Raw genomic sequence first — 19,390 nt, forward strand, 5'->3', positions numbered from 1 at the left:
CCTTTGTGTGTATTTCGATTCGAGAGAGTGCGTCCGCATTTGTATTAGCTTTGCCTTTTTTGTAAATTACTTCGTAGTCAAATTCTTCTAATTTTAATCTCCAACGTACTAGTTTGGAGTTGGGTTCCTTTAGGGAGAATAGATATTGCAAAGGACGGTGGTCTGAAAGTATTTTAAATTTTCTTCCAAATAGGTAAGGTCGAAAATACTTAGTTGCCCACACCATTGCTAACATTTCCTTTTCTATTGTGGAGTACTTGGTTTCGGTTTCATTTAGTGTCCTGGAAGCAAAGGCAATTGGTTTATCACTGCCAACTGGTCCTTGAGAAAGTACTGCACCGATAGCGAAGTTACTGGCATCTGTTGTGAGGTTAAACGGTTTGGAAAAATCTGGATATTGCAATAACGGCTCATTCATTAATAATTTCCTGCATGTTTCAAAGCATTCTACGAATTCGGGTGTATGTTCGATCTTTGCATCTTTTTTCAGGCATCTTGTTAGAGGTTTCGTGATTTTTGCGAAGTCCCGAATAAACTTTCTGTAATATCCCAGTAGTCCAAGAAATGCTCTTATTTCTTTCGCTGTTTTCGGTATTGGATATTTTTCTATTGCTTCAATTTTCGCTGGATTTGGTTTTATGCCTTCTTGTGTGACTACGTGTCCTAGAAAATTAACTTGCTTTTTTAAGAATTCGCATTTGTCGACTTGGATTTTTAGTCGGGCTTCTCTTAGTCGTTGAAATACTTTTGTGAGATTTACTATGTGTTCCTGTAGTGATGTTGAATATACTATTACGTCGTCCATATAGACGAGGCATATTTCTCCTCGAAGTCCCTTCAATACGTTGTCCATCATACGTTGGAACGTGGACGGAGCGTTCTTAAGTCCAAAAGGCATTCTTAAATATTCATAGTGTCCATTTTCCACATTAAATGCTGTTTTGGGAATGTCTTCTTCAGCCATCTCGATTTGGTGAAATCCGCTTGCTAAGTCGAGGGTGGTAAAATATTGACATCTTCCCAATTTGTCCAAAATATCGCTAATGTGAGGAATTCTGTATCGGTCGTCAATTGTCTTCTCGTTGACCTTTCTATAATCTACCACTATTCTCCACTTTATTTTACCGGATGAATCTGGTTTCTTGGCCACGACCCAAATAGGCGAGGACCATGGCGATTGACTTGGTCGAATGATCCCTTGCTCTAACATTGAAGAGATTTGTTTCTTTACTTCTTCCTTGTGCACATACGGATACCGGTATGATTTCGTATATACAGGCTCTTCATCCTTGGTTCTCATGTGGTGTTTAACTTCGTTAGTAAAGCTGAGAGGAGTGTCTGGTTGGTGAAATATATCGGAGAATTTTCGGCATAGGTGGCGAACTTGTTCCTCTTCTTCTTCGTTAAGATGTTCGGTTTTAATTAAGTCGTCGATATCTTGTCTGTAGTCTGGTCCGGAGGTTGTTTCCATGGAATATATATGGAAATCTTGAATGTCTATTTTATTGCTTTCGAGTGGTTCCATAAGAGAAAGATGAATGGGTTCTGACGTGAAGTTGGCAATTTCGGTCCAGGCGAGGTGGTTCTCGGCGTTAGTAAGGGCTTCTCGTACTACGACGCCTTGTACTTTTTGGGTAGGAATAATGATGGTTCCTTTTTCTTCTTTGACAGGAATTTTCACTTGGCTAATAGAATTTGCTTCCAAATGAATGGAATAAAATTGTGTTTTATTTGTTTCGTAATATTTAATGGGGATTGTAGAATCTTTTGTAACTAGAAGCGATTTAGGGAAGTTTAATTGGGCTTCGAAGAGTTTTAGATTGTCGAGGCCGATAAGACCATCGAAAGTTTTGTGGAACTTAAAGAGATAAAATTTCATTTTGCTGTCAGAATTAAATACTGAAAATGAAGGAATTTCGGCACAATATTTTTGGGAATAGTTTTGAAAAATTGATGTGACGACAAAGGGTTCATGTTTTATGTAACTTGGAAAATACGAAGAAGCTATTTCTGGATTAAGAAATGACTTTGTAGATCCTGTATCGATTAAAAGTCGTAAAGAAGGCTTAGAAATTTCGATGTAGGGTAGCTCCTTCTTGTCGGGAAATGAATGGAGTTCAATTACGTTCCGATTGCTTCTGGTGGGTCCTCTCGAAAATTTACGTTTTCTTCGTACTCGGTTGGTTGATTTTCATATGTATCTTGTAGAAAATTGTCGTAATCAGGTTCGTAGTAATCATTGTAGTTGGCATTCTCTTCTTGCTCATCTCCGTGGCATTGTATATTGTAAAGTTCTTCTACGGTGAATTTTGGCTGCGCCCGGTAATTTGGTGTAAAATTTTGACGCCCTCTGGTTGTGGTTTCTGATATTCCACTCATAGGTGTTGGTCTAGACTGCTTTGACTGTCCGGGTTTGGGTGCCCATACATTTGACTGGTTCTGGGTCTTGAATGCTGGAGGGTTTGAATTTTGTCTAAATTGATCGAAGTTTTGTTGCCGATGTGGTTGCTGAAACTGATTCTGCGGATAGAATTGTCTCATTGGTTGCTGCCATCGTGGAGGTGCAAAATTTGTCTGTTGGTACAATGGTTTCTGGATCTGTACAGGCATCTGCTGTCTCTGAGGTCGGCGTTCTTGATAATTTTCGCTTCTTCCTGATGTTGAAGGTTGACTTATTTGATTTTTTTGAAGATATCGAACATTATTTTCTTCCTGTACGTACTGTATTGCCGTGGCTAAACTTCCTGGTCTCATTGCTCTGATAACAGAGCCCATTGGTTCTCGTAGGCCTGCTAAGAATGTTGTAAGAGCTTGTTGACGGAAAAATTCTTGTTTGCTTCTTTTAATATCGGCATTTATCGTATGTAATTCTAGGTAATTATTAATACAGCTTAAAAGTCCCATGATTTTTTCATAAAAATGCATAATAGATTCTGTTGAGCCTTGTCTTAAATTTACTAGATCCCTTGTAAGCGAATTTTCGTCTCTCTGGTCTCCAAAATTTTGAATTAATGCGTTTTTTATTTCGTCCCAACTTTCGCATCCATATACAGATATAACTTCCTTGGCTCTACCTGTTAATTTACTGATAATACCATGAAGCAAAAATTTGTTTTGTATATTAGCTGCATTAAGTCTGTCATAATAATGGTTTAGAAGTATTGTAGAAACTTTAATAAATTCATGTAATTCATTTGGATTTCCGTCAAAATTTGGAAGAATGCATAAATTTTTAACGTCAAATTGTGGAACTGCCATATTTAAAAAATTTTCAATATAATATATAGTCAATAGTCAAATTGGTATAGTAATTTTCAATAATCAATATATAAATATATAAATCTTAATCTACTTTTTTTCTATCTATTAATCTCTATGTTTATTAATATATAGTATTTATTAAGCTATTCAATTTTGTCTAAATCTGACTCTAAAGTCAATCTAAGGACTTAGAGGAGATATTTTTAAATTACTTTAATCTTTGTGTTAATCTATTCAAATCTTTGTTTTATTTATCTTCTAATTTAGCTCTGATTCAATCTAAGGACTCAGAGGAGTCTGATTTATTAAGAATTCTTTCAAAATCTAATCTTCTTAATTCTAAGTAATAATAAAATCGCTTACAGGATAAAGACGATGCCGATGTGCATTCCTTTGCTCCTGAAGGCTTCTTCTAACTTCTAATTCCCTCGGGTGAACTCTGCAGACGGTTTCCCTGGGGCTGGTTCTTGGAACAGTGGACAAACACTTGAAAGTGACGAGGATCTATAAAGACTCTTCCACTTCCGTACTGACTCTGCGCCAATTATGAATGTTCTTGGGAAAAACACTTTTTTAAAAACTGAACTTCACAATTAAAACTTTTATTTCGACTGACAAAGATTTTAGTAACAACAATAATAATTTAAATCAGACTGAAAAAATTGATTTTAACATGGTGTTTTTATAATTTATTAATTGCTGATCTTGCTGTTCAATACGTCGCAATTTAGTCCAGAATGTTCAAGCGGTAGCCCCGTGTTGGAATCCACGTGGTGGAACTTACTGGATGGTAGCGGTCATTGTACTGTAACTCGCGGTTTTAAATGACGAACCAAGTAAAAAATAAAACAAACTGACGAGCCGCGAGCCAGGCTCGTAGGTATATAAAACCGCGGTATTGCAATGATACACTGACGAGCTTTAGCGACGAGCTACAAAAACGCAGTTTTACTCGCCTGTAGATCATGGCCTTATGAGTAAGTAGTATTGTAGAACACAGGGCCTCGAGGCACTAATGATGCTCTTTCATTAATCCCTATCGGAAATACATATCAGTATATATAGACCAGGGCACTAACGATTTTCCTATGATAAATTTCGTGATAAAAATATGTAATAAACAAAATATTCATAAGATTAAACGTTTTTTAGTTATAAACAATATATAAAAAATTTAAGATCGCTATTTGGTTTTAAATACTGAAAGTGAAGACCGGCAAATTACATGGAAAAGTGACACAATTTTATTGAAAAAGCTTTAAAAAATTCTTTAAATGAGGGTTTGTAAAATTATTTTTGTTAATTTGTTGCTTAATAATTCAAAAATAGCGTCAAGAGTCGATTTTTTGAAAATTATTAATAACTTTTCTAAAAATGCACAAAACTTTAGTTTTGCGAGGGAATAAGGACAATATTACAAATATTCAGATTTAAAAATTGCAAGAAGTTTTACTTCATCGTTATCGCAAAATTGAAGTTATTCGCCACAAAAAATCTGCGTTATTATGCGCAAACTATTGGGTCTACATGAATTATGAAAGCACAAAATTGAAGAAAAAGACTTATATAATCAAATTAAATAATTACGATTAAAAAAATTATATCAAATTTTTTAATGTAGGTTTATAAAAGTACTGTGATTTTAAGCGTATAAACATACGCAATAACATGTAGGAAATTATTTTTTTAATTGGACATAATGCTCTAAGACCCTTAAAACACGAGTTAGCCTTTTTTTTTCAAAAATTAACCGGGATTTTATTTATAAATAATAAGCAATTAAAAAAAACCATCTGAAAGATTAAGAGTTCACGTTTAAAGAAAAAAAAAATAAATAAAAACGATTCCTTTAAAAATGAACCATGGCCATGAGCCTAAGATAAAGGGTTTAAAAGCGAAGCGATTTTACTATTTCAAAAATTGAGTCGTAATACCTGGGGTTCTAATCAACGAAAATTAACTTTTTTTTAAATTTCGGGTACCTTGTCGTATAGATTATGAAAATTCAATTAGTTAATTTTTGAATTTAGTTTGAGAATAGTTTATTTAACCCAGTAATTTGTTTAAACAATTTAACTGAAATTTATTTTGGAAAATTTTACTTTTCTTTTATTGTTAGTAGAAAATGTTATGAAATAATATGCAACTGAAATATTATAGTTATCTATAAATAATACCTTTTAAAAATAAATTTTAGAAAAAATTTATTTCTAATTTGCAAATTTCTGGAACTATGTTTATTATTTTTACAATTACTTTTTTCAAAACATTACAAATATATTTTACGGAAATTATTTGTTATAAACTTTGTATAATTATAAATAAAAATTACGGAATAATATTGTATAAATAATTAACACATTACAAGTAAGTGGGAGTATTTATCAGTTTTTCTATCAGGCTTGGCCCCCTGCGAATGGGGAAACTCTCTGGGTATTTTTAGCACTGATACCCAGAGGGTAGCAGGGTTACCTGCCGTGGAACAAAAACTGACACCTGGCAGTAGGTATAAAATGCACACCCATGAAAATGGAGATTAATAATTTATGTTTAGGGTCGCTGCCTGGAGATCGCCAGGGCACGTCTGGAGCCGGCGCTGGAGGTGACAGCATGTGGGACGTCGGTGGCAGGGTGTTGTGCATACACCGCATTTAGCATACCACCGCTACCAAAAATAAACTCTTGTAAGAAACTAAGTGCGCTGTTAAAAATTATGAATAGTGAATTATATCGTGATACCCAATTTTATTGTGGAAGCCCATACATTAGAATATTTGCATATGCTGATTTACTGTGCAGCAGCAGCAATTGCTAATGTTATGGGCATTAAGATCAGAACACGACGGGGAACTAATATCGGAATTACTGAAAACAGAATTGCACCCTGGGAGAAAAGACTGCTGAGGAAAATTGAATTATTGCGCAGGGATATTGAACAAATTACAGAATACATCCGAGGAGTAAGAAGCCGAAAATTAATTAAAAGAGCTGAAGAAATAATTCTGAACGCTCCAAGACACTCACAACATGATCCAGAAGACAACACAGCTCAACACTTCCTAGACACATTAAAACAAAAACTCTCCGTTTATTCAGGTGGCCTAAGGAGATACAAAGTTAGTAACAACCGTAAATGCGACAATATACTTTTTGAGAATGCAGAGAAGACTTTCTATAGGAAACTGAATTGCAATGTAGAAAATGTAAATAAATCCTACCCAAGCCAAGAAGAAATTCATGAGTTTTGGGGAAACCAACTTTCGATCTACTCATAACAACAATGCTGGGTGGATTGAAGACACGACGAACAACTGTCAACACTACAAGATTATTCCTTATGAACCTTTCACCACTGAAGAAGTCTCGAACATTACCAAAGTGCTTCATAACTGGAAAACTCCTGGACCAGGAGGAGTTCAAACCTTTGGTTTAAAAAAGTTTTGGAGTATTCATGAGCTTTTAACAGTATTGATTAACAATATTATTTCTAATTCACAGGAAATACCATCATTTCTTACTCAGGGAACCACTTATCTAATACCGAAGGATCAAAGTAACACCCAAGATCCAGCCAAATACCGCCCAATTACTTATTTTCCATTTACGCCATAGAAAAAAATGTTTAAAATAAAAAATGTAGCTAAGATCATTTTAAACAAAAACGTTTATTAGTATTTTTTGTGTAGAATGAATCGTTTTCTCAGAAACAACGGTTGAAGCGATCGACGATTTTAAATGTCAGTTACGCGTGCGAAATCAATGCTCAATACAATTTGTATCAGTTCAACGGTAAAAATTTAATATCTTTTGATCCGAGTATCCTATCGACAAAATTCAAGATGCTTTTTAAAGGTAAAGAGTACAGCTTTCGTATACAACTTTTGTATTTTGTCACAAGTGAACTCAGTTTTTATAAAGGTGTTAAATAAATAAAAGTTGCGCGATTTTTCTAGTTTTAATGATTTTCACGAGATCAATACAATGTATCCCTTTTATTGATCAGCCACTATGGAGTTTCCATAACTAGGACCTAATCTTCAAAACCTATAGCATGAAATCTTAGTTTTGAGTTTTGGCAACAAATGTGGGACATTTGAAATATGCTTAAAAAACGCTGAATTTAAACTTTCACATTACAAATAAATAATCTAAAACGTTTAAAACTGCTCTTTTTTAATTAAACTAGTACGTTTTTCAAAAGTACTTAACTTACACCAGAAACCGTCTTGTTGGAGGCATTTCCCGTGACGTGCGATCATTTGTAATGTAAAAGTTTAAATTCTGTGTTTTTAGTCATATTTCAAATGCCTCATATTTGTTGACAAAAATTAAAATTGACTTTTCATGTTATAGGTTCTGAAGACTGGTCTCTAACAATGGAAATTGAATTTCAATAAAAGTAATAAATTTTATTAACCTCAAGAGAATTGTAAAAAATGGCAAAAATCGCACAAAGTTTATTTATTGAACAGCTTTATAGAAACTGACTTCATTTGTGGCAAAATAGAAAAATTTCATACGAAAGCTGCACTCTTTATCTTTAAAACGGATTTTGATTTTTGTCAATAGGATACTCTAATCAAAAGATATCGAGTTTTTACCGTCAAGTTAATACAAATTTTATTAACATTGATTTCGCGCGGGTAACTGACATTCAAAATATCGATGGTCGCTTCAAACGTTGTTGCTGACAGAACGGTTCATTCTACGCAAAAAGTGCTAATAGACATTTTTGTTCAAAATTATCTTAGCTACATTTTTTATTTGAAACATTTTTCCTCTTTTTTGAAACCTCCATGTTCGTTCAATATAAGCTTGTGAAAAAGTATATGAAAACAAGTCCAGGTAGGAATTAAGTGAGGAGTAAGGAATTAAATACCAGAAAAGAAAAACAGCAAATGTGTCGATCAATTTACCCAATACAAAGAATTCATGAGTGTGCAGTTCCTAAAGGAGTAAGACAGATACTCAAAGAGAACGTGGTAGTAGTTGGTTAGATAATATCTCTTTTCAATGGAGATTAAGATTGGTGTGACACAAGATAGACACACATGGAGAAATTTAGGAAACCGTCTCCTAATATGAATAAAGGCAAAGAAAACAATAATGATAAAACTTTACAAATACAATAATGATATTTTTATTGAATATTAAATATTTCTTTTTAAAATCGTCCAAGCATGCAAATAAACCTTGTTTTACTTACATAATCGTCCAAAAGAGTGTGATAACCTCTTCTTGAGCTTTTGCATTCGAGATAGAGCTCCGCTCTTTTTCTCTCGCATGGTGACGCCTGATGTTGGTAAACCTGGTAAGCCTGAAACATAAATATATAACATATAAGTATACCACTTCGACTGTTAAATATAAAACTAATCTACACCGATAATAAAAATTGTGTCATAAATGAAATGAAACTAATAGTTCAGGAAAATAAGCAAAAAAGTACCCTGTTTATGACAATTACCCCATCAGACAAACGACAGTTGTTTTGAGTATTATGGACATCTATAACAAAAATCTACATGTTTCCTGTAGTCAATTTTTTGGATTTAAATTTTCGTTTTTTCATCTATCAGCAAAAAGTATTTGAAAAAAAAATTTTGAGTAAGTAACGTATGTCATATACGTTTCATATAGCTTCATTAGATACCCATAAAAAGAAAAATTGTCCTAGGAGAATTTGGGAGGAAGTTGGTCCCCTTTTTTTAACAATTTACATCAGCTTTGTTTATAGCAATCAATAGATCTAATTAGCGGCACTTAAAAGAACATACTTTAAAGTTTTAATGTGCCAAATTCGAAAAAGATTACCTTCCTGAACTGAGAACCTTCATGTTACTTGGAATGTTGGAACTTGTGGTGCTTAAAATACGATCAAAATTTCATAGCGATCGGTCAAAAAATAATTTAAAGTTATTTTATTTGTTTATCCCATTTTTTTTGATAATAAAGTAAGAAAATAATGAAGTCAGTAATTCTAGGTGTAGCTTACGAAAGAAGATTTATTCTATCAATATTACAAAAAAATGAATTTTGAATATTACAAAATTATTTTACAAAACATGTCGATGTTTTTCTTGTAAGCAATTAAAATAACTTTTTAATCATTGTCTGTACAAAAATAGCGTCACTTGAAAGAACATACTTTAAAGTTTTCTTCTTCTTCTTCAAGTGCCCTGTCCGTTGCGAACGTTGGCTATTAACATGGCAATTCTGATCTTATTTGCGGCGCTTCTGAATAGTTCGACCGATGTGAGCCCGAACCACTTCCTCAGATTTTGGAGCCACGAGTGTCTTCTCCTGCCTGGCCCCCGCTTACTGTCTATTTTTCCCTGGACAATCAATTGCAGTAGACGGTACTTATCGTGTCTCAATATGTGGCCTAGATATTCAAGCTTTCTTTGTTTAATTGTATTCACGATTTCTTTCTCCTTTCCGATTCTTTGGATTACCTCTGTGTTGGTGACATGTTCGGTCCAGGATATACGAAGAATGCGTCGGTACACCCACATTTCGAATGCTTCTAGTTTTCTCGTGAGCGTCTCCGTCAGCGTCCAGGCCTCCACACCATACAGTAAGATCGGAAAAATGTAGCATTTAACTAGTCGTAGTTTTAGGGGAAGAGACAAATCCCTGCTTATGAGGAGCTTTTTCATATTGCTAAATGCTGCTCTAGCTCGTTCTATTCTCGCCTTAATTTCTGTGGCCTGTTCCCATTTTACATTTACGTTGGTGCCAAGGTACACATAAGATTCTACATGGTCAATTAGTATGTTACTTATCCGTAACTGTCGAGCAGGCTGTTGCTTCCTGCTTATCAGCATCCACTTTGTCTTCTTGAAGTTGAGGCTCAGGCCGTATTCCTCACTAACTAAATAAACTCTTTCCATTACCTGCTGTAATTCGTCTATGGTACTGGCAAGGATCACCGTGTCGTCGGCATATCTTATATTGTTTGTTAACTCGCCGTTTATTTTTATGCCCTCATTTGCATTTTCCATACATTTATTAAATATTTCTTCGGAATAAATATTGAATAGGAGTGGGGATAATATACAACCCTGACGGACACCTCTTTTGATCTGCACACTTTTAGTGAGTTCGTTGCCAATTTTTGCTCTTGCTGTTTGACCCCAGTATAGGTTTGCCACAATTCGAATGTCCTTGTCGTCAATACCTGTCTTTCGCAGAATATCTATCAATTGTTCATGATTGACATTGTCAAATGCTTTTCTAAAATCCACAAAGCACAAATACACGTCCTTATCAACGTCTCTACACCGCTGTATAAGCACCTGGAGAGCGAAAATTGCTTCTCTAGTTCCAAGTGCTTTCCGAAAGCCAAACTGCGATCTATCAATATTTGACTCACATTTATCATATATTCTTCTATGAATGATCTTAGTGAACGCTTTAGTGACATGATTAATCAAGCTTATAAGCCGGTAGTCATCACAGATCTGGGCCTTTGGTTTCTTCGGGATTGTAATAAATGTTGACTGCAGCCAGTTCTCCGGGATTTTACCGCTATTATATATGTTGTTAAAAAGTTCAACTAGATTATCAAGGAACTGTTTGTCCGATTTACATAGGATCTTTAATATTTCGCAGGGTACATTGTCCGGACCTGCTGACTTATTGTTTTTTAGTGCTGCAATGGCATCTTCTATCTCCGATTTAAGGATTGAAGGTCCTGTTTCTCCTTCTCCATATAGGTGATCATCAGTCCTGTCAGATGCAAATAATTTTTCTATGTATGATTTCCATGTTTCTAAGATCGTTGATGGCTCCGAGATAAGATTTCCATCGCCATCTTTTATGCTGTTGGGTGACTTATTGAATTTCCTCTTGTTTGTCATTGATTTTATTTTTTTGTGCATATTGTAACTGTCGTATTTTCGTTCGTATTGTTCTATTTCCCTGCATTCGTTGGAAAACCATTTTTCTTTGGCTTCTCGAATTTTCGTTCTTATGATTTTGTGGATCTGCTGGTATTTTTCTTCATTTTTATTCTTGAATTTACGTCTTTCATCCATCATATCCATTATCTCATCAGACATCCATTCGTTCTTCTTTCGTCTGTCACGCTTTAATAGAGTCGCGCATGTTGTTTGGATTGCTTCCCTCGATTTATCCCATCTCTCTATTATGTCCGACGTGTTCTCGTTAATGTCGTTTATTTTCTTTCCTAGTTGTTCTCGTACTTTTATTTCGGTTTTTGGGTTAGTGAGTTTCTTAATATCAATTGTGTTTAAATTAGATCTTTTCTCGAGCCGTTTTACTCTCATGACCATTCTGCATACCAACAGATTGTGGTCCGTAGGAACATCGGCACCTGGGTACGTTTTTGATGATTTTATCATGTTTTTATATCTTGTTGGCACTGCTATATAATCTATCTGATTCCTTATGATGTTGTCAGGTGAGTCAGCGGGGGATTTCCATGTGTAAAGTCGACGTTTGGGGAGCTTGAAGAGTGTATTACTTAATAGCAGGTTATATTCCTGGCAGAAGCATATAAGTCTATCACCTCTATCGTTTCTCTCTCCTAGGCCGAAGTTACCCACGATCTCATTCACCTTGCCTCTGCCAACCTTTGCGTTAAAATCTCCCATCACTATTGTTACTTCATGTTTTTTTGTCATTTTCATCAGGCTTCCCAGTTGTTCATAGAATTCTTCGCTGGTTACCTCATCTTTATCTGCCGTTGGCGCGTATACCTGTAATATGTTAATATTCACCGGTGTTGCTTGAATTTGTAAAAGCATTATTCTATCTGAATGGGGAGTGAAAGATTTTACTGCCGAATTAATACGTGGGGCAACTATTATTGCGGTGCCGTTTCTGTGTTTTAAAGTTTTAATGTGTCAAATTCGAAAAGAGCCATGGGGGAGGGGAAGAAGCTGTTAACTATATCTCTGGTTATTGTTTATGGGTTTAGAAAGTTCTTTATTTAATTTGTTCGTACTTTTTGCGTCTTGTATGTCTTTGTTGATCTGCATCTATTACAATCAATTGTGGCTTAACCCCATATAAAGAAAATATTTAAAATTATTGAATAAAAATTTTTTTTTGTTGAAATTCTATTAAATCTGTTCGTGTTCAGCCTACTCGAAAATATACGAAAACACATCTAACAATGCTTTAGTTACCTATCACAAAAGTGTAAAACAATAGAAGCTCTAAACATGCGCAAAACAGCGATTTGTTTTTATCGGGAATCGAAAATCACGTATTTGGGCCACTGGAACAGCATTTTTGTATTCTACGGCCCAAAAGGCATATAAAAATCATCGCCTAATTCATGAGACATCCAATCCCAAAATTTTGTTGTTCTATTTCAAATTTTAGAAAGAACAAATCAAAATTGAATAAAGGTGTAGTTAATTTTTAAAATTTGAATAATTATACATTATGACATTTCTACGGTTTTTCGATTACGAGATTTCTATGCGGTAAATTATCACTTTTATAAACGATTTTGTAAGTAATATACCAATATGTGACTTTATTCGTTAGAGTCACATTACCAATTTAAAATAGAGTATTTAACAGACACATGTCATTCTAGGAAAAATATATTCAGTGTTTATGTTGGACTATTTTAAAGTGAAAACATGAGGGGTGCTTGATCCATCAATGAATGTTTGAAGTCGCTTATCTAAATCAATTTAGTCATACTAGAGAACAGACAACTTCCTTTCCATTCTCCGGGAAATCATAACAACTATAACCATCGGACATCTGCCACCGCAATCACGACACATATGTGTACAACTGGTGCAAATGGGAAAACGCAAACATGCAACATGTGATGCCACCAATATTTCTTGTTCGGCTAGGAGTACATATTGGATTACTAATAAATTTCGGTATTAGGAGGGTAAATTCATGGCCATATTTCAAAGATAACTTACCACATACCACAGTGTGACTGGAATAGTTTTGAATTTTATATATTCGAAGAGTTTATTTGATAAAAGACGTTACATACATATATATCTAATATATTTTATAAGAAAGGTATGTACAATAATTATTACACGATAACATACGAAAGTTCGTTATTTGAAAGAATTCTGAATTTAAAATTTAATCCTTTCGTCGATTTTAAGTTAATTTTGGAATAAGGAGGTTCTAAAAATGCGTAATCTATTTTTCTTAACTATATATACATGGCTATTTGAGACTAGAACATCCACATCGCATTTTGAAACTAAATAATCAATTCCTAATGAATTCGAACTATCGTCTGCGAAATTAAATTGTATAATCTTGTCGAAACTCTTACAAATAAATATCTCCACAAGTTTTTGATGTTAAACCTTTTTTAATTATCTCTCAAAGCACACACATAGATCTTGATTCATATCAAGGTGGGTATCCATGTCTCTTCTAAGCCATACCTGATTGCAACTTGTTTCAGACTCAATTTTGACAAATATTTTGTAATTTATAACTCTTCAAATCTCTCCATAGATAACAAACTTTTGGTATATAAACAAATACTCAGACCGGTATAGTTATACGCTGCTCAGCTCTGGGGTTGTGCCAGCAAGAACAATATTTTAAAGATATAACGCTTTCAGAACAAAGTATTGAGGAGTTGTTGCCCCTTGGTACGTTAAAAACAACTACATTCACCGACACTTGAAGATGGAGACTGTTGAAGAGATAATAAGGACTTGTACCAAAAAAGATTGCATCAACATGAAAATAGTAAGAAGATTGAAGAGGGTGAAGCCCTTCGAGTTGTGATTAGTTCAAAAACAGCATATAGTGCGGCTTATTGTACACGAGTGCTTGTGTAAATAATTACTGTAAGTAAGAAAGACCCTGTAGAAGCATTATTGAATGTAACTATAGTTTTAAGTATTAATTTAGGACGGAAAAGAACTGCTCATTGATCTTTCTGATCAGATTGCAGTGTAAAAGACACCTCTTAAGGAGTGTTTTATTAATAAAAAAAATTATAACTATAAGAAAAATATTTAGCGTAAAGAACAACCTTTGGCGTGGGTTTTTTTTTGTGATGTTACGAATATACATAGCAGTCAATATTTCAAGAGTATTCCTATTGAATAAATCGCATTTAATAAATCCACAAAATTTTTGATGGCGTCATTGTCAATGAGCTCAATTGACAGATCATCAGGATCGTTTGCGTTGCCTTCCTTTGTTTTATTGCAAAATTAGTGGACCTGTTTCATGTAAAACTTGAGGATATTTATAAACGAATATCAGGGAATATATCTTTTGTGTCCTACAAGTAACAAGTTAGCTGTTGTTTAACTCCGATATGTAATAATCAAGTAATATTCAGCAGACTGAATTAATTTGACTTTTCTTTTAATATTTGTCCATTAGTCCAAATAGGCTCAAGCCAAGTTAAAACCTCACCGCCTGTGAAGAAACCCAGACGGACTCATGGACTAAATAAACTTTGGTAAATATCCAATCAATCCAAAATCTATAGAATCGAGCCATCGAGCCAATCTTTAGGTTGAACGTGTGTGGCAAAATCAAACGCCAGATGGCGCCGAGCCATCCACGCACGCACCGTGTGCGTGACATTACCAGTATAAGTCCCTCCCAGTGTTCATAAGTACCTATACTCCTAGTAAGTAGGTAGTAGTAACCAGTAAAGGCCTATACTATGTTCAATGTTCACTGCACACAAAAGAAATTGAGTTTAGCTATGGCTACTAGCGAGCATGACTTTGTAATTGAATTTATACAGAAATAGAGGGCTCATGAATACCTGTAGAAGTTCATTGATACATCCACGAGCTAAGTACCGAAGTGTAGTAGTCTTTTGTGAGGAGTGATGGTTTCTCTCATATTGGTGTCCTTTCCCTTTAGTAATACAGTGGCTATCTGGAGTTGTTTCTTGTCTTATCCATCCTCACGTAATTAAACCATTCGTTTTGCCACTTGCCTTTTAGTTTCCTTTTTTTATATATAAATATTTATAAATTTTCTAGTTCTATAAAAAAACACAAAAAACAAATGGCACCCGACAAACTAACTAATAAATGGACTAGATCTTTTGATCGTGTATGGACCGCTAAATTGAACTAGGACCAAACGGAATCGGGCCAAATGGACGCGTCTTTTGGACTCGCGTGTGTGATCGGTGCTTTAAACGCCGCGGCGCAATGTGGCCGGCGCTCTAAACGCAGAGGAGCGCCCTTTAGATTTTCTCGGCCGGCAGTCAGTGTTGCTTTTTCACACGAATCCACATTGCATTTATTCTGGACATTCCTTAAAATTTTGACAGACTTTTGATTATTTGGTTTATTTTCAGTTTCAATCTTGCAAAATATCTGGACTTTTCAGTTCCTTTATGTCGAGGGATTGTTTCGTTCTTGTTCTTTTTAAATCCTAAGTGGCTTTAAGACTAGACCCTAACGAATTGTGATCAGAATCAGCCCTTGAGATTTTATTGACTATGTATCTGTATCTAAAATGAAATCTATCTGACTTCGTACAACTATTATATTATAATATAATCTTTATTTTATTGTAAAATTATTATCGTTTTTAGCTAAAGATTTAATTTAGCAATAGTGTAAGCGGACTTGTAGTTAGCGAGCCTGGACTTGTATGGAATCAATACTGAGGAATCGAATTATTTAAAAGTACGATTCTCCCAACCTAAGCAATACTAACGCTTTATGGCGTAAATCAATCACGAAGCTATTTGAGTTTAATTTGATAATTATAGATGATTCCGTACATGTACTTAATATCGGTAAAAAATATTTAAAATATTGATCTTTTTATCAAAGTCTAAATTACAATTGGAGATTAGCAAATTAACTATAACGATAATCCCGACTAAAAGAGAAATGTACATTTAATCGATTTTTATCTAGTGAATAAAATATTTTGTTAAATAGTTTAATATTTTGATAAAACTCCATACAATGAAAAAGTTATTATGTTATTATTTAAAAAAATCGTGAATGTTTTAATTGCATTGAACGTACAGCAGTTTTTTTTTTCTAAACATTATTTTGTAATATATATATATATATATATATATATATATATATATATATATATATATATATATATATATATAAATTTGGTAAAAATTTTTTTAGTACATATAAATTTTTAATATTCACTGAATAACGTAAACGATACGCTACTGCGTGTGTAGTGACCAGACTGAGTGGTATATACCTATCTCTTTCTAACTTGCGGATTAGATTATCTACTGTTCTTTTCTACTGGTCAGCGTTGTACGAGACACTTAAACAAGTTATTATATGACTATTTGACTGTATGTGAATTACTAACATAGAAGTTAATATATATATATATATATATATATATATATATATAAGCGGGGATCCTACAGCTTCTGCCGCTTCCCGCATTTCGATCGCCATCTTTTTCTATCTCTCCAGGTGTCTTCATCAATAGCTCTATCTTTCATGGTTTCCATAACACCTTGTATCCAAGACTTGGCTGGTCTTCCTCGTTTCCTTCTATTACTTGGATTGTATTCCATAGCTCTTTTTGGCCATCTGTTGTCGTCCATCCTCTGTACGTGTCCATACCATATTAACTGTCTAGTTTCTATTCTTTCAGAAGTTTATAAAGTTTATAAAGCTTTAGAAGTTAATAAATTATTTATAATCACAACCTGGCAACAGTGTTATCGTTAAAAGTCAATTTTCGTTTCTCAGAAATTAGTGCCTAGGATTTTGGTATTTGACTATACTCGTAAAACATTTATTCAGTTATAAATAGCTCAGATATTCGATAAACGCTTTTAGCAAGCAACAAAAAGTTGCAACCGTTTTCGTATAATAGCATTTGGGAATATCTTGCTGACGAAGCACTAAGAAGAAATATTTGCAGACTACGGCCTATAAACCCAGGAAGCAATATACAATTACCAAACTTCGACCGCGAAAACCTACAGTAATTGCTTTTGTACAAAGTTTATCAATACTGGGAAAGTTCACTAATAACAATTTACTCGTCCTCTGTTAGGAAAGTAGCCATTGAAATGTAAGAATTTCATAAATTGATTTTAAATATATATGTTCTTGACAAGTGTAATCATAAAAGCATCACCAATAAAAAAAAGTTTTTTAACTATATCCAAACGTCAGTTTTATCCTCCAACCAGGTCAAAAGCAATAAAGCGATAGCAGCTTTCGCTAAAAGATTTAATCTTTTACATATATATATATATATATATATATATATATATATATATATATATATATATATATATATATATATATATATGTGTGTGTTATTATACTGAAATATACTTTTCCTCGAATTGGAAGATTAATTCATAAGATTATTATTTATTTATCTATTAGACTTCGCAATCTTTATTATGTTATTCCTTATACTAACTTTAATTACACTTAGACATATTTTATAGTTATGATATTTGTATTTGCTTTGTACTAATTTCCACATAACTGATCAGATGTTAATTTATATCTCTTCTTGTTAACATTAGATTTTTGGAGCCTTAGAATTCTCTTTGGTTTATGATAATCCTGAAAAATAATTATGATCATGAATTCATAAATAATTTTAATGCAAATCGTTCTTTACTATTTCTATATTTTAGTTTTAACTTCACACTCATCAGTTTTTTCGAGCGCAATAATCAGATTATAACTTATCATGATGATTACCGTATACAATGTTATCCTATAAAAAAAATAAATATTAGATTTAGGATAATATTGTATACGAAACAATGAATTATGAGTATATGAGTAAAAATTGTAATGGCCCCTCTTCATAATCGGCGACTGTGTAGAGGGTATACTTCATATACGATCATTGCCTATGATCGACTACAACCCGTGAATTGTCGGTTTTTCGGAGACGCATCAAAGGACGCTTACAGGATGATTGTGCCGATCATCGACGATCACAGATCACACGATCAGCCATCATCGCCGATAGTGTAGTGTAGGCATAAGCTTGGCGAATGGATTCAGTGTTCGCAGCCATATAAACTCAAACAAACAACAAATCATTATGTAAAACATCCTGTATATGCGTTTGTTTTTTCAGGCTGACATCTAATTTTTACTCGCGTAAGTTATGGTATCAATATGTTTGCAAACAACTGGTGCGTGTAATACACATTACAAAAAATGAGTTTAATAAAACGAAACATCTCTCATTTTTACATTTATGCCTGCAATATGTAATTCTCTTTTATCGATATTTATGATCTTTATTTCATAAACCAGCTGAAATCAATTTGAAATGTTTGTTGAATATCTGCTGTTTAATGACGTAAAAATGTACTAAAATAACTAATTATGACATTAAACAAGCACACTGTCACAGCATTTCAAAATTCTTAGTTGTCATTTGTCATGTATTGATATGTTTTTAATATTTATAACTATTATTTGGCGTAAAGGGACTTCCGGTATCTTATGTGGTCCACCTTACAGCTGATCAGGCCGCTTGAATCTGCAGGTACGTGTTTTTTTATGAACCTTTTTATAGATATGGATTATGGATAATATGAATTATGAATTTTTATTAATTAATTATTAATGATAAATGATAACAGAATAGATTACAGGAGGGTTGCCTAGCAAAACTAGCCGCAATTACCTACAATTAAATAAATTGTAATTAGTTTTTATCAATAAATCCCAGACAGATCTTTTTAAACGAATCTAACGTTATTTGAAACTTCTTTTGGCATTATATGACTGGATGGGTCTTTGCCTATTTTTCCATGTGCTTCCATTGAGATCTCGCTTGTGACTTTCTTCTGGATTGGGTTACATTCATAGTTTTCATAGTTTTTAAAACCAATTTAAAAGAAACTAATGTACGGAATATTTGAGTTTTAAAGAAGTCGTTGCACAGTTGTGCCACTGCTTTTAATGTAAAGCCAATATTTCTATCGACTACATAATGTTTTATTGTAGCCTAAACAGATTCACTACACTGTAAAAAATTTTTAGTAAATCTGCCGATTTATGTATGGTAAGACATGGTAACCCTGATTAAACGAGATAAAATTACTATAAGAAAACTGTAGATGTACTACTCAAATGTAAGATTATTGTTAAGATTAGTAAATTTAACCTAATGAAATTGTATACAT

At 33.6% G+C, this 19,390-nt stretch overlaps 1 protein-coding gene across 5 annotated transcripts in view; it reads right to left on the reverse strand.

The window, feature by feature from the left end:
- Eip63E (cyclin dependent kinase Eip63E) overlaps positions 1 to 19,390 on the reverse strand; it is a 1,081,826-nt gene that overhangs the window by 725,161 nt on the left and 337,275 nt on the right. For all 5 annotated transcript variants that reach the window (XM_072534720.1, XM_072534722.1, XM_072534723.1 and 2 more), the window contains one exon: positions 8,468 to 8,578. In XM_072534720.1, the coding sequence (XP_072390821.1) occupies positions 8,468 to 8,578 (111 nt within the window). The remainder of the gene's footprint in view (positions 1 to 8,467; positions 8,579 to 19,390) is intronic.

Source organism: Diabrotica undecimpunctata, chromosome 6 (assembly GCF_040954645.1).
Source record: "Diabrotica undecimpunctata isolate CICGRU chromosome 6, icDiaUnde3, whole genome shotgun sequence".
Classification (NCBI taxonomy): Eukaryota; Metazoa; Arthropoda; class Insecta; order Coleoptera; family Chrysomelidae; genus Diabrotica; species Diabrotica undecimpunctata.